This window comes from Lepisosteus oculatus, chromosome 14 (genome assembly GCF_040954835.1).
Source record: "Lepisosteus oculatus isolate fLepOcu1 chromosome 14, fLepOcu1.hap2, whole genome shotgun sequence".
NCBI classification, from domain to species: Eukaryota; Metazoa; Chordata; class Actinopteri; order Semionotiformes; family Lepisosteidae; genus Lepisosteus; species Lepisosteus oculatus.
In genome coordinates this window covers 54,830,995-54,846,376 of record NC_090709.1, presented here as the reverse complement: position 1 = coordinate 54,846,376, position 15,382 = coordinate 54,830,995, and the positions used below count along the sequence as shown (strand labels likewise).

General features: G+C 43.7%; 1 protein-coding gene, 1 non-coding gene and 1 pseudogene across 5 annotated transcripts; all 3 read left to right on the top strand.

Annotated features, from left to right (window-relative positions):
• Nucleotides 1–6,248: 6,248 nt before the first annotated feature.
• On the top strand, nucleotides 6,249–11,385 carry LOC138242418 (uncharacterized). Of its 4 annotated transcripts, none has more exons than XM_069197902.1 (7): nucleotides 6,249–6,378; nucleotides 7,860–7,946; nucleotides 8,186–8,248; nucleotides 9,271–9,363; nucleotides 9,647–9,727; nucleotides 10,286–10,654; nucleotides 11,100–11,385. In XM_069197902.1, exons 2-7 carry the CDS (start codon nucleotides 7,860–7,862, stop codon nucleotides 11,283–11,285), a joined length of 879 nt encoding a protein of 292 aa, XP_069054003.1. In that variant the 5' UTR covers nucleotides 6,249–6,378; the 3' UTR covers nucleotides 11,286–11,385. The 4 variants fall into 4 exon arrangements, with proteins under 4 accessions (XP_069054003.1, XP_069054002.1, XP_069054004.1 ...); XM_069197901.1 differs by lacking the exon at nucleotides 6,249–6,378 and adding an exon at nucleotides 6,952–7,529; XM_069197903.1 differs by lacking the exons at nucleotides 6,249–6,378; nucleotides 8,186–8,248 and adding an exon at nucleotides 6,952–7,529.
• Nucleotides 11,386–14,343: 2,958 nt separating this feature from the next.
• On the top strand, nucleotides 14,344–14,462 carry LOC138218952 (5S ribosomal RNA; annotated as a pseudogene).
• A 537-nt stretch (nucleotides 14,463–14,999) lies between these two features.
• Nucleotides 15,000–15,118, top strand: LOC138217573 (5S ribosomal RNA). The gene has a single exon (XR_011181285.1). It is a non-coding gene; the product is annotated as a 5S ribosomal RNA (ribosomal RNA).
• Nucleotides 15,119–15,382: the final 264 nt, after the last annotated feature.

The window sequence follows — 15,382 nt, the reverse complement described above, 5'->3', positions numbered from 1 at the left end:
ACTTTCAGGGGGCCCCTCCAACTCACATCACTTAATCAACAAACACAACTGTGCCCTACACAACTTTGCCATACACTACATTTAAAGTTCAAATCTTGTTCAAAACGTTGTAAAAACAGAGCTTAAGACAAGTTAGAATCAAAACTAAAGAGTAATTTAGTCTTACAGTTGCAAAAAGCCTCCTTGGCCCTACATACACATATACAGAAGCCGCTTAAAACTGCTTTTAACACCACGACAGACGGTCTTCTCAACAGACACACAGAGCATTCCTACATTATTCCCAGAACTACAGACTCAACCACTGCCCACTCAACAACACAAGCACCATTACAAAGAATGCAGTTAAATAACGCAAATCACACAAAATCATCTTAAATGGAAATAGGTGCTTTTACTCCTCTGCGGCGGGAGTGACAATAAGGACCATGGCTGGTAGCTTAGCTGAAAAATAGTCAAGACAACATAATCATTCTGACCAGCGATGGATACAAAAACTCTATACATTAGCCACAACATCCAATCATTCACGTTGTGCTCACTTTATTTTATATTTATGAGGTTTTAAAGAGTTTTACCAATCTGCAAAGTGATGAGGGGACCAGACACGAATTAGTGTGCAGAATGTTCTGGCGGTGTCTTTAATTACTTTGCCTTTTCACTCTTGCCAGAACCGCGGTTTCCTTATCACTGCCAGTGGCAAAACGCTATTTACAGGATAAACTATTAAACAGCATTGAAGCTTGTTCTCATCCTCTTAGGAGTTTTCATGTTGTGTATAATTTATGAAGAAAAAATAAAAAATAATAAATTTAAACAAACAAAAAAGAGGGGTACCCCTTTCTTTCATACATCTAATTTCTAGCCCTTACATGCCAAGATCTCACACATGAATCATTTAACAACTGATTCAGAGATTAATCATATTCCAAATATACCAGATAAGTTTAATATATTTTGCTAACTAGTAAATTAATTAACCCTCTGTGTTATTGTAAAGTTATCCTAAACGATGCCTCAAGCCTGAGTGCTCTGATCATGAATCTCCAACTGATGGAGGCAGGAAAAGTATTTGTGTAACTTGTATAATATTATTTAAGTAATTATTTGATTTTCATTATCCATGCTTAAAAACTAGCATTCAAATGCACACCAACCAGATTGCAGTAAACCATTCTTATTAAATCTCCACATTATCAAAAAGAAAAATAGTCCTTATTATCTGAATCTTAACTGTAGAAGACCAACTCATTTATCTGTCAAAATTTACTCAAATGTGCAAAGTCAATATAATTGCTGCCTTCCAGTTCAGTTCCAGACCCTCTTTGCTATCTGTGTGGAGTTTGTATGTTCTACCTGAGCTCACATCTTTTTTTTTCTCTGGGTTCTCTGGTTTCCTCCCAGATACTATCAAATTCACCCTGGTGGGAGTGTGTGCATGTCTGTGTCTGTGTGTGTGCCCTGTGATGGATTGGTGTGCTTTCCAGTGTGTCGCCTGCATTGTGTCCGTTGCTTGCTGGGATTTACTCCAGCTACCCCGGGACTCTTCATTCAATAAAGCAACTGTAACTGTTCTACCCTGGTTTCTAATAATAAAAAAAATCATATTTTACTATTATCTGAGCAGTAAATATTTTTTCTACAGTACAGCCTGTTCTTTTCAATTTCTAAACACAGCAAACCTGCATGAACCATACAGAAAAATAAGTTTCTGTAATAAAACTACCACAGTCTCTAATATACTCCTATCTAGAAACAGCTATGGGTCAAAAATAGTTTCACATCATATTTACCTCCTATATTCAATTTTTTTTTAAATATATTGACCTCCAATAGTACCTCAGTCTCTTTTAATTTTCTCTAAAATTATTACTGGCTTAAAACTGTTCCAGACTTTAAACACAGATTTACCTCAAATAACATTGACCTATCTAATGAGCTTTAATACTGAAAGTATCACAAAATGAAAAAAATACACATCTTTAATAATTCATTTACCTACAATGCTACCTCAGTTTCTTATAATTATTTAGTGGGAAAACATTACCTTCTCAGACATTTTCTAGTGTTTAAACATGCATTTAAATCTATTATTATACCTGGCCTTAATAATTCTTCAAGCTAAAATATCACCTTCTCAAGAAATGATTTATATAAAAGTTCCATCTGTAATAAAGCCACAACCTGTAATAATAAAATATACTCCTGTCTTTAATAACGCTCTTATCTGTTTTAGAATAAGAATATTGCATACAGATAATTATACTGGAGACATAAACTGAAGATAATAATAAGTAGCAGTAGATTGGCAGAGGTGATGCTATTAAAAATATAAAGTTGTTCTAAGCAACTAATTATTTGACCTGACTTACAGACCAATCAAAATAGTTTTAATGTTTTCTTATGAATACCCACAGTCCTGGATTTAAAATAAAACATTAAAACCTCTTATCCCGAGCTCATTTACAAATTATGTTGTGCAGCTTTTCCATCTTAACTTTAATTCTTGTTGTCTGTCTGTCTGGAAAGCAGAAGACTGGTCACTTACTGGCTGAGCTGTGCAGCACCAGGACAGCGAGAGAGAAGATGGACAGGCAGCTCTCCATTGTCATCAGGACAGAGCGCAGCTAAGACACCTGTCTTCAACCCTGAGCCCACAGGGCAACTGAGCTGCTGCTCCACACCCCGGACCCCCAGTAACAGCACAGCCCCCCACCCCGCCAATCACACACAGCACTGCCTTTTCAGACTGACAGCAGGAACTTCTCACACAGGCGGGACGGCCAATCAGACAGGGCTCTTTCAGTCTTCTCCATATATACAGTATCAGAGCCACATCACTGTTTCCTCTCCCTGAAGACACTCCCAGCAGTGCGGAGGAGAGGAGACACAGGAGCAGCTCTGTGTCTCACTGGTGGAAACTCACAGATACAGACAGCAGGGCTGCAGGTGCTGCAGGGGCAGGAAGAAATCAGATAAAAATTTATGTCACAGTTCTCTGACGATTTAGATAAGTTATGTAACTTTAAATAATTATCAAGTTAATCAATTATGTTCAATAAAAAAGCTAAATAAAATTTGCATGACAGTGTCAGGCGATGTCCAGTGACTGGTGTCCTGAATATGGTCCTCTGTGTCTTACTGTCTGTGTCAGGCAGTGTCCAGTGACTGGTGTCCTGTGGTGAGCCACAAAGAGGTTGTTGTCCCTCCAGACAGCTGTGTCTTCTGGTTCTGGTCAAGGACAGTGTGAGAAGAGCCTGTCCTCAAGGGGGTAGTGAGGTCACTCAGGTCAGCACGGGAATACAGAGACAAGGACTGAATAAAAACTGGCTGTCCTGTGGCTGTGATCAGAGATCAATAGTTTAAATTAAAAAGAAAGAAAAGCCCAGTAGTGACTGTGCCCTCTGTACTGAGCCTGGTGGACAGCAGCTCTTCCAGTTGAGTCCCTCAGACCCTGAGTCTGTCCCTGTGCAGCTCAAGCCCACACAGATGTTCCAGCCCCTCCAGCTGTGACCCCAGCATCTCTCTGTGTGGAGCCAACTGTGTGACTGAGGCTCTCTAACAGCACAGTGGAGCTCCTTATTAATAGTAGTGGCAGTAGCAGTAGTGTTGGTGGCAGCAGTATTGGTAGCAGTAACAGTACTGCTAGTAGCTTTAGTAACATTAGTAGTAGCAGTTGGAGTAGCAGTAGAATCTTATAAGTTGCAGTTGTATCAGTGGCAGCAGAAGTAGTAGCTGTAGTAACAGTAGTAATACTAAAGTATGAGCAATAGTAACAATATTAGAATTAGTAGTTATGCTGTAAACTCTTTAGTTCAACATTATAGCAAAGCTGTGTTGCAGCTTCACGATAAGAACTGCAACAGCAGGAGCAGAAGAGCAGGAGTCAGTTTCAAAGTTGGAAAAACAACAAAAAGAAAAACTTGTTAATACACCCAGACTGAACAGTAAGAACACAGCTCACATCCTCCTTGTTAATAGTAGTAGAAGTAGTAGCAGTGGCAGCAGTAGTAGCAGTTACAGTAGTACCTGCAGCAGTAGTAACAGTAGTACTAGTAGCTTTAGTAGTAGCAGTAAAATATTACTAGTTGCAGTTGTATTAGTAGCAGTGATAGTAGCAGCTGTCATAGTTGTAGTAGCAGTAGTAGGTGTAGTAATAGTAGCAGTATTTGCAGTAGTAATAGCAGCAGTAGTATTTGTCACCACAATAACTGCAGGAGCAAAAGAGCAAGAGTCAGTTTCAAAGCATAAAGAAACAACAAAATGATTAATAATGATGATGATTAATGATAATTAATGATTATAATGATTAATTAGAAACAATCAGTCCTTGTTAATACGGCCTAACAGTGGTGATTTAAGGCAACAATTCCTGCTGGGCCAGCATGAAAAAGTTTCACATAATGACATGACAACATATTTGTACAGAGGGACATATTATCTTCAGTAAAACTGCATTATCTCTTCACTCCCCTGTCTTTAGGAAATGGGCCTGTTTCGTCAGAGCTTTACTGGAACTACAGATCAGACTGTGCAGTGAGTCTGTGGTTTGTGCTGTGATGCTCAGTGCAGTGTGATGAGGCAGCTGAGAACTGAGCTGTACAGGAAGACACACGGGGGAGCCCAGTGTTCAGATATCTAGTCCTGTACAGAGACACACAGGGAGTCCAGTCAGAGCTCTGTTGCTGTACAGTGAGGCACACAGGGGAGCCCAATGCTCAGAGCTCTACAGGGTGACAGATCTTCTCCCCACACAGATGTCTCAGGGCTCTCACAGCTCTCAGTGTGTCTCTCAGGGCTGAACAGGAGGGGCTATTCCTGTCAGAATGGAGGCTGACTCTCAGAGCTCCAGTGTCAGTATGAGGAGCAGCTCTCAGACCTGACTTCTGCCAGAGTCTCTGAGCTTGAGTGGGCAGGAGCACTAAGCTCCTCAGCAGCTGAGAAAAGCCTCCTGTCTCCTGTGGTCACAGTGTGGCTGAACACCTGCACTGTCTTCCTGCTCCTTCTCCTCTCTCTCCCCCTTCCTGTCTCTCTCGCTGTGTGTGCTCTTATCTGTCCATCTCTCTCTCTTCTCTTCTCTCACTCTGACAGTCTGTGCAGAGTATCTGAAGGGGATGTAACACCACTTGGCAAAGGAGAAAACTTATCAGAGGCAGAATAAAAAAAAATCTTTATCTCCTCTCAGTCAGATTCACAGCTCAGACTCACACACAGAGCATTGGATCCCTTAGTACTTTACCAAAACTCCTACCTCCTGAACAGACAGAAGCTCCTTCTCTTTGTCCTGACAATTCAGAACCAGTGGACATTCAGACAATCGGTGCTGCTATATGAATAATATCAGACAGAACATCCTGGACTCAGGTCACATCTCCCCCTTTTCTCCCTCCTCACAGTCCTTTTAGAGACAGAGAAGAGCTCCGGGTTCTCTTCTCTGTGAACTGGGCTCAAGGGTCACTGATCTGGCAGCTGTGGGCTCTGTTCCAGGTCAGAAGCAAAAGTTTCTATTAACCCTTTCCAGGACCTCCAGCCCTTCAGTATTACTGCCCTGATTCATTGTCTTTACTGTAAGTCAGCCTCCATCCCTCTGTCAGAAGTGTTTTACTGAAAATTGAGCAATATGTGTTTATCTCTTATTATTATTTTTACTGATTTAATTAACAGCAGTATTGCTACTCTTATAAGTGTAATATGATTATTAGCAGCAGCAGACTGATGGTCTTGTCTACAATAGTGACCAGTTGACAAGTCTGTAGCTCTGAGCAGTGGGACTCAGATCACACAGAAGACCTGTCTGTGTGTGATTCCACACCAGCCCTGGGATACAGCGTCTCGCACACGTCTCTCACTGAGTCTTATAAATATACAGTTAAACAGAGTCTGATAACAGTTATACAGTTAATTAAATCATCAAACCGGCTGAGGAGCTGAGAGCTCGGGTGGAAATAAAACCAGGAGATACTCTTCAAGCTCCAGGATCAGGAGTCTGATCCTCCTGGCTTCTATTCTGTGGAGATTCGTGTAAAAAGCTTAAAAACGCTTATTACAGGAACTTGTGCCCTTTCTCTTCTGCTCTACGCGAGTATGCTTTACAACGCATTAGTCTGTGAAGTAAACTATTTTTTTGTTCAATAAATTGTATTCCTCGGTTTGTCGCTCTCCATTTCCAGCTGTTATGTCTCCTCCATCGGAGACGCGCTCTGCTCTGTCAGAAAGAGCGCTGTGACGTCACAGACACCAGCCAGAGCGTCGGGATCAGAGAGCGAGACCGAGGGAGGCGCGCTGAGCGCTCGGAGGAGAGATATTGATCACTTATCTATCGACAACCAATTAATTCAACTGAAAAACCTTAGAATCGTCGATTAACTTCACCGATTGGTGAGTACTGATTCTTTTCTTTCTTTAAATTCTTTAAATATCTAGAAAACAGTCAATACAGCCTGTATCGATCAAATACCATAGTGCGTTTAGTGTTCATAATGTTCAATCCCAAATTAAAGAATGATTATTCAAATGATTGTTTAGAAATTGTATCTAGAGCTTGAAAATTATATTCCAAGTTGATATATTCATGTAGGTAACAGTTTAAATGCATTTTTCCACTGTTTACAAATTATAAGTATGGTAACCACGGCGACACGTGCCACGTCACTGTGCCCAGCTAGGTGTCTCACCTTCGTCACAAAGAGTGGTTTGACGTCACGTACTAATACTAATGTGAGTGTATTCATATTTAATATTAGTGATTACAATCGGTAGCTTTAATATTAATGCTAGTGTTCATGTCAGTATTAATGGTGATTGCGCTTCTGATAGTTTTGATGCCAGTATTCATGTTAATATTAGTTATAATTATAGAGTTACTGTTAGAGTATTTACACTAGTAGTCATGTTAGTTGTAGTGATAGCATTACTGTTATTATTAGTATTAGTAGTGTATTAGTAGTTTGTGTCAGTGATGATAGTGTAATTCTTAGTGATAGTGTTACTGTTTTAATGTTAGTGGCATTTGTGTTAGTGTTAGTTATACTGTATTTGTAGTTATGAGTGTGTGTGTTTTTGTCTGTGTGTGTGTGTTGGTGTGTGTCTATAAGTATTTGTAGTCTATGTGTGTGTTTGTGAATGTGTGCAAGTATGTGTGTGAGTGTCTGATTGTGTATATAAATGTATGTCGTGTCTGTGAGTGTGTGTTGTGTCTGTATGTGTGTCTGTGAATGTGTGTCTGTGAGTGTGTGTAGTGTATGTGTGTGTGTCTGTCAGTGTAAGAATGTGTGTCTGTGAGTGTGTGTGAGTGTCTGTGTGTGTGTGTAATGTCTCTGTGTGAATATGTGTGGGTGGGTGTCTGTCAGTGTGTGATAATGTGTGTGATTGTGTGGGTGTATATCTGTCAGTGTGTGTGAGTGTGTGTGTAGGTGGGCTTGGGCTCCACTCGTGTGTCTGACAGAAGTGACCCATCAACAGGTGTTGAGGCCCAGAGTCGCCTGAGAATGGAACCACTTTCTAGATTCCAGACCAACGTCCAGAGAGCTGTGTGTGCTCTGTTTTTATCACTATTACTAGTAATGACAGCAGTATTAGTATTAATATCAGAATTAGTATTAGAATTTGTAGTCATGGTCATAGTAGTAGCAGCAGAAGTAACAACAGTGGTAGTTGGATTATCCAAGCACTTACTCCAGGAACTACAGTATTACACATTTATACTCTATTTTCCAGGTATGTTTTGTAAAGTGCTTTGATGTTCTGGATTAAAAGGCAAAATATAAGACAAAAATTGATTGATTGATTGATTGATTGATTGACTATGAGAGTGAAGTCTGGTCGAACTTGTTTGTCTAACTGAACTGTCCTGTCCACAGATGTCAACAGAGGTGAACAGAGAAGATGTCCAAACCCACCAGAGACTCGAGACAAGTTTGAGAGTCAGGCCCCAGACCCAGAGAGCTGTGAGTCCACTGCTGGTCTTCTTCATATTGTGATTCTTCCTCTTCTTCCTCCTCCTGAAATTAAAGCTCATCGCAGTAGCAGGGCTCTGTTGTCTTCTCTTGAGGAGGAGAAAGACTCTACCTGACAGTGTGTGCATCTGCGTGTGTGTTAGTGTGTGGGAGTGTGTGTCTGTGGGTGTTTGTGCTTGTGAGTCTAGTCCAGCCCGTGTCTGTAACAGAACTGTGTCTGACATCCCCAGATCAGGAAGGAGGTAACAGGAGACTCAGCCAACACAGGAGCCAAACCCAAGACCCCAAGAAAAGCAAGTCTGCATTATTATTATTATTATTAGTAGTAGTAGTAGTAGTAGTAGTAGTGAGAGGGTGAGTGTGTGTGAAGTTGTGTGTGAGGTCTTGGTTACAAAGTTGATCTAATTTTTTAATTAAACAAAAAATATTCTAATACTGTACCTTTATCCAGACCTTAAATATCCAACTGTGCCTTGAATATTTTGAGTCTTCAACAGTGAGATGTTAGATAGGGCTGCTAGGGCAATAGGATCCTATGCTGGACTCTAGACTAGAGAAAAACACTGAGCAGATTCGCTAGGCAAAAACGAAAACCAGGAGGCAGGAGAGTAAGTCGGCACACAGGGAGATGAGCAGGAAGCAACAATCCAAAACACTAGGCAGAAATCTAATCCAGGAAGCAGGCGAGACGATCGGAACACGGAGGCGCAAACGGAAGCAGCAATCCAAATCACTAGACGAAAGCGAAAACGAAAGACAGACTAGGAGTTCGAAAACCTGAGACAAGGAAGAGAAAACCGCGCACTAGGGAGCTCGAAGAGAATCCGCAATAGTGAGCGGGGAAGTGAGGAAAAAGGAGAACTAAAATAGAGACGGGAGAGAAAGGTGATTGGCGTTACTTGCGGCGAGAGCTTGTCTTACAGGGTGTGCGCGTGGGAATGCAAGAAGGGAGAGCGGCACGAGTGGAATGCGTAACATGAGAGACATCAAAATATATTATTAAACACATTATTTCCACATCTTCTTATGGAAATAATTAGATTCATTGTTGAATTGGCTAGCCCCATTTGGAAAGAAAACCTGGAGATACACCTGGCTCTCCAGGGATTGTGATTGGGCTTGAGACCCCTGGTCTAGCAGAACTGGCCCCTCAACAGGTCTCGACAGGGATGTTGGGGATCATGAAGCTGGATAGCTGAGGGCTGGACACTGCTTCTGGATCGAGGACGACAGGCCACTGTCATGTGGGGTCATCTTGGCCCATGATGATGTGTGTTTGTGTGACTGGCTGGTAACTCTGTTTTCTCCTCCCCAGCACCGCCTGGAGAAACTCGCTCAAGTCGAGAGTGGAATGGCCGAGCAGAGACAAGGGTGTCACACCGAGACCTGGGGCAGATCCCACAGGAACGTGAGTATTGGCTTCAACAACATGGTTGGATAGCTTGTTCCACACACCCACCACCCTCTACATACAGTAGTGCCTCCTGTCCTGACTGTAGGGTCTCATCCAGCTCTCTCTTAAGATAAGCCACCCTATCGGCTTCAACAACATGGCTAGATAGCTTGTTCCACACCCCCACCCTCCTCTATGTAAAGAATACTGTATTAATACTGTTAGACTAAGAATAAACCTGTACTGAGACACAAACTTGGTTGGCTTCTGCTGGTGAGACTAAAGGTCTTGCTGACAGGTCTTGACAGAGGTGGACGTGACCCTGAAAGGCTGGAGAGGGGCAACCGATACTGAGGCTCTGAGCAAAGATTCGTCCAGTGTAAGACAACCAATGTGTTCTGCTCAGGATGATGATGGTGATGCAGATGGTAGTGTAGATAATGAAGGTGGTTATTATGATGATGTTGATGGAAAGGTGTCGATGATGATGATGGTGGACATGATGATTGTCATGATGAAGAAGGATATGGTGATGAAGATGGTGGAGATCATTTATTAGAAATGTGATGAAGATGATGGTGACGAAGATAGTGGAGATTATAATGGTGGAGGTGTTGATGATGGTGACACAGTCATGCCTGTGTGTGGCTGTGTGTGAAAGGGAAGGTGGGGTTGGATCAGGTCTGCCGCTGTCATCTGATAAGACTGTCAGAGGAAGAGGGAGCAGACTCCCCCTGCGTCTCACCCCGGGCAGCCGAGAGTTGCAAGTCTGTGAGCCTGATATGTCTGTGACATCTGTTGAAAGTTTGGTTTGAGCTGCAATGTTGGTGACTGTGATTGCTGGGAGACCAGGGGCAGGGCTTGGTCCTCCTAGAGAAGACCCTCTCAGTTTTCTCTCTGTCCTCCTCATGCCCTCTCTGTGCCCCTGTCCCCTCAGGCCAGCCAGCCAATCACCAGGCAGGAGACCGAGACCCAGCTGTGGAACTACGCTAAGGGCCCGGAGAGGGATCTGCAGAAGGACAGGGCATGGACCTCCTCCTTGGCAGCCCACATACCCCATTGCTCGCCCCCTCACACACCCCCTCACCCACCCCCTGGTACACCCGCTCACCCGGGCCTGACCCCAGCGGCCCTGTGGCGGCTCAGGGAGGGCCTGCAGGTCGAGCTGGAGGGGCTGCTCCAGGAGGAGGAGATACGGGTGCGGACCTGGGCTCAGAACATGATATCATCTATCCAGCTGGACTGCCTGGCGCTGTACAATGAGCTCCTGCCTGACTTTGAATCAGAGGGTGCATACGCGGGATTGGTAAGTCCCTTAAACCCCTCCCCCTTGCTTGAATCACACTGAGGTATGCAGGGGCTGGGGCGACTCACCTCTCCAAGACACCTGCGTCATCCCACTCCCATTTCACCTCAACATGGTTCTGAGAAAATCTCCTGTCCCCAAGGAGAGAGAGACAGGAGCCGGGCTGGGCCTCCAGCCCTCTGTTTATTCAAGATTATTGCCTCAGGAGGTGGGTGAGGTGGAAGACACACTGTCTACAGATCACCACTAGGGACAGCGTAAAGCAGGGGGTGAGACTCTTGATCATGGATAAGGATAACAGTGGGATGACTCCCCCTCTCTTGACTCACTGCCTACTGATGATGTTATGTCACTCCAGCTTCTCCTCATGGTGGTGTCTGCAGTCAGGCAATTTGGAGAATTTTTGAGGGATGATGATGAATATTCACCTTTCTTGTTCTCCCAGGGCACAGGAATCATGAAGCAGGACAACTATGAGGAGGTGAAAGAGGCGCTGAAATCCTACTTCGAAAATACAGTGGCCAGGTGTGACTTATCTGAGGTGAACAAGTGCTTCCGCCAGGCTGCAGCTGAGCTTGACCTTATCCTGCAGAAGTACCTGGGAGATGTTGTGGCCGAGGTCTGTGAATAGCAGATTTATTTTGATAAAAGACATTTCTCATCCCCTTCTATTGTTGGTGTCTATTTCATGTAAAGGATTTGACTTGAAAATAAAATGTTTAATCGACTTACAGGGAGTCTTCTTTAAGATGTGTATCGGCTAGCTCTCCACTGTCACTTTACTGGACTTTTGAAGTAACCAATCTACAATGAAAATATATACTGCACATCTTAAGGAACATGAAGAGAAATCCGTGTGCTGATTGTCACCAAAAATGTCACAAATTAACCACCAAACTGTTTAACATGTCCAGCCACCTCTTCCTATTTTGCAGTGATTATAATTCTTTCAGTTTCTTCTCTTGTATTTTCCTTACTGTTTCACTGTCCCCTTTCCCCATGTGGAGATTGATCCACAGACGAAACCCTGTTTCACCATTTGTTTGTTCAAAGTCTTTGGACTGACTTGCGACTTGCAAAGCCCCAGTGGCACAATCAGTCAGTGTGCACAGCAGAGTCATGGCGATGTTGTGTGTTCACACCTCACCTGGAGCAATGGCACCTACAGATCATATACAGCTTAACATCTCATATACAGCATTTGAGCTATCACCAGAAAACGCCTGGTTTTGAATCCCAGTCACTGCTGAGGGATAGTCTTTTTACAATTAAGAATTTAAATTGCATAATCTTTAGATTTTTAATAATTTGAAACTGTGTATTACAGAATGTCAATCATTAAACATTAAAAAGTAGGTATATTTTATAAAAGAAAGATTGCTCTTGTGGACAAAAGTACACAACCTTCCACCTTCATCATAAATATTTTAATTATGCATAAATATTTTATGCATCAAAGTCTTTAACTTGGTAACTTAAATGGGTTCTGGTTTTAACATGCTTGTTCTAACATTATTAAGCTTATATTCTGTAATTCATAAAAAGTTATAACGATTTATCCTTTTCTAAGAATACATAGTAAAAACACCACTTGCTGTTATTGTAAAAAAATACATGTTGTAGTGATTTAACATCACTTGATAGTTATATTAATATGGGATCGTGTAACTAATCACAAGTGGACGTTTTGGAAACATTTTGACATTCGTTTCTTTTAAAAAAAACTTCTATTGTCGTTGTAGTGGTAATGAGCACTGTAATTGTCACGAAAGCTTTCTTTCCGGCCCCTATGCGGATGACACAATCTGGGGTTGAGTGAGGAAACACAGGGAAAAAGTCATGCAGGATACGGGAATAAAAACAGGGGGGCGTGTCCATGGAGTGCTGGCGGTTGGGGAAGGTGTAGCGAGGCAAACAATCCGGGGACGAGTCCAAAGAGAAGCCCAAAAAGAAGGCAAAAGTCCATGGCCAGGAGATCCATCCAAGACAGGAGATTAAAAACCAGAACCGGGTCGGGACCGGCAAGGGGAACAGGAACAGAAACTTAAAACCATGACGGAGCCAGACACATCCAGGACCCGGGCTCGCATGATACAGGAACCAATGCAGAGCCCAGATTGGCGTCTGCGTCTGGCTTATAAGGGGGAACAGAAAAGGGGCTGGAACAAGGGACAGGTGTGGGGAATAAGGCAAACAAGGAAGGTGTAACGTTGCCATAGCCGGCCCAGGGACGCCAAAATGTAATGTAGTGTGCTCTCTGAAGGCACCAGTTCTGTAGGGTTTGGGCATTTACCGGGACAATTATTAATTGTAGCAGTAAATCACAAAATTGATTCTTTTGATGGCTTTAGAATCCAACCATGCGATATAACTCAAACAACGCGCACACACAGGTTCTAATACAGGAGGATACTTTTATTAATACATAGAATAAGCATGTAAACCTAATAGATCTTATCGAGAGGGTTATCAGAATACAAAAGATATATATATTCAGTCAGTTACAAAGAGTTACATATATCAAGAGGACATACGTTCAGTATATCATTCATTAAGACCGTTTCGTAAATGCACTTGGTTATAACTTCTACATTAGATACTCAAAACAAGTATATAACTCTTAGGAATTAAATTGATATCAACTGGTTGGGATAACAATTGAATTCTCGAGCTGTAATGCATTGAAGTTGAATACTCATCCAATCTCTGGGGATTCAGATCTCCTGCGAGCACAAAGAAACAGTTGCAGGCTGTTGCTGTCCAATCCGCGCTCTCTGGCTCGGTGCCAGGCTGTGCTGTGCAGCTTGCGACGGTACGCTGCTGATGCTCACTGACCGGCTAGTTAGTGTTGGCTTTAACTAGCAAAGTTTGTGCACAGGAGAAAAGATGACTGTGAGTTGCAGCAAGTCAGGAAGAGGACAGGTTCGTTCCTGGTGAAGAGCTAGTTCTGAATAGTGATTCAGCTGTCCACAGTTCTGATCTGTTCACGAGGCCTGCTGCTGGTGCTAACCTCGGGTGGATCCTCTGGTTACTCTCTGGCAACCTCCGCTCTAGACTCTTAGAACAAAGGAAAGTTCTGGCACTCGGACACACTGGCCGTTCCGTGGTTGTCTGGGCTGAGTCTCAGGATGGTCAGGAGGCACTCTGCGAGAATGTCCTGCCCTTGGGAGCCTTCTGCTCCTGGGCCGTCCTGCCCTGGAATTCTCCTTTGAATTCCCTTTAGAACAGTCCACAGAATCCTCTCCAGAATCTCACTGAATCTTACTGAATCTGAATCTCCCAGGCTCTCTGTGTTGCCTGTTTTTACCTGGAGGAACTTCAGCTCATTGATTGGCTGAAAGTTCCATGGGCATCAGAGTCCTACGTGGATTACTCGGCCCTACCAGTCCCTGATTGGTTGATCAAGGTGAGATATGAGTCACTTACTCCTGACACTTAGGAATGCAGTCCAGATGTCCATCTGGCACTCCCTAGACAGATAGGCGCCAATGGATGACCATTGATCATGATAGCCAGGCTTAGCTAAGTGCATCCCCCTTTGGGAGCTGTCCTAGGAAACCTTAAATCAAAGGAACCCTTAAATCAGCCTGCATGAATAGTTTCTCTGTGGCTGCACCACAGAGATGAACAGAGAGATGAGTCCTAATTTGGGAAAGCACAGCAACACTTAATTCTGCCTTATTAGTCAGACTCACCGCTACACCCCCTTGAGAACGCCTGATCTCGTCTGATCTCGGAAGCTAAACAGGGATTGGCCTGGTTAGTACTTGGATGGGAGACCGCCTGGGAATACCAGGTGCTGTAAGCTTTTAAGCGCAGGAGGCGCCCTATCCCCGCTCGCTCGCTCATTCCCCTGTTCACACGTGCAGTGCGGCTTGTCCGTTTGTTTATTTGTCAGCTTTGGCGAGACACGGGTGCTTGTGTATTAGCGTGAGCGTTTTTTATTCTGATCATGAACAGTTTTACAAGTCCGCAAAGGATCGAGGAAAGGTTTATCGCCAGCTGAAAAGAGACACAGCGCTTCGGCTGTGGAGACTTGTTCGGCTGGCGTTCGGGGAGTCGCGTTTTTCAGAATTGTATTGAGATCGTTTTCCACAGAGCTCAGATGTCAAAGCACATCAGCAGCTCTCCACAGCGATCCTCTATAGCGCCCTTTCTCCCGCAGCTCCGTCCTCAGTGGAAGGAAGCAAGAGTGAAAGGCTGAAGTGAAATAGAGCGAGGACGAAGGCAGTGAAGAGAGAGAACGTGGGAAGAAGAGAAAAACGCAAGGGTAAAAAAGCAGCGTCGTTAAAGAGGTGACGGAGCTGTCCTCTCTATAAGAAGGGTGCCAGCAAGCATTGCTCTCGCTTGCGGCCACACCCCCTTGAGCACGCCTAATCTCATCTGATCTCGGAAGCTAAACAGGGATGGGCCTGGTTAGTACTTGGATGGGAGACCGCCTGGGAATACCAGGTGCTGTAAGCTTCTAAGTGCAGGAGGCGCTCTATCCCCGCTTGCTCGCTCATTCCCCTGTTCACACGTGCAGTGCGGCTTGTCTGTCTGTTTATTTGTCAGCTTTGGCGAGACACGGGTGCTTGTGTATTAGCGTGAGCGTTTTTTATTTTGATCATGAACAGTTTTACAAGTCCGCAAAGGATCGAGGAAAGGTTTATCGCCAGCTGAAAAGAGGCACAGCGCTTTGGCTGTGGAGACTTGTTCGGCTGGCGTTCGGGGAGTCGCGTTTTTCAG

Excerpts from the sequence above, each read along its gene's own strand:
- LOC138242418 (XM_069197901.1), top strand. The coding sequence starts at position 7,488 with ATGGAACCACTTTCTAGATTCCAGACCAACGTCCAGAGAGCT. Across the intron at positions 7,947-8,185 it reads GGCCCCAGACCCAGAGAGCT|ATCAGGAAGGAGGTAACAGG; the intron begins GTGAGTCCACTG and ends TGACATCCCCAG. Across the intron at positions 9,364-9,646 it reads GGGGCAGATCCCACAGGAAC|GTCTTGACAGAGGTGGACGT; the intron begins GTGAGTATTGGC and ends TCTTGCTGACAG.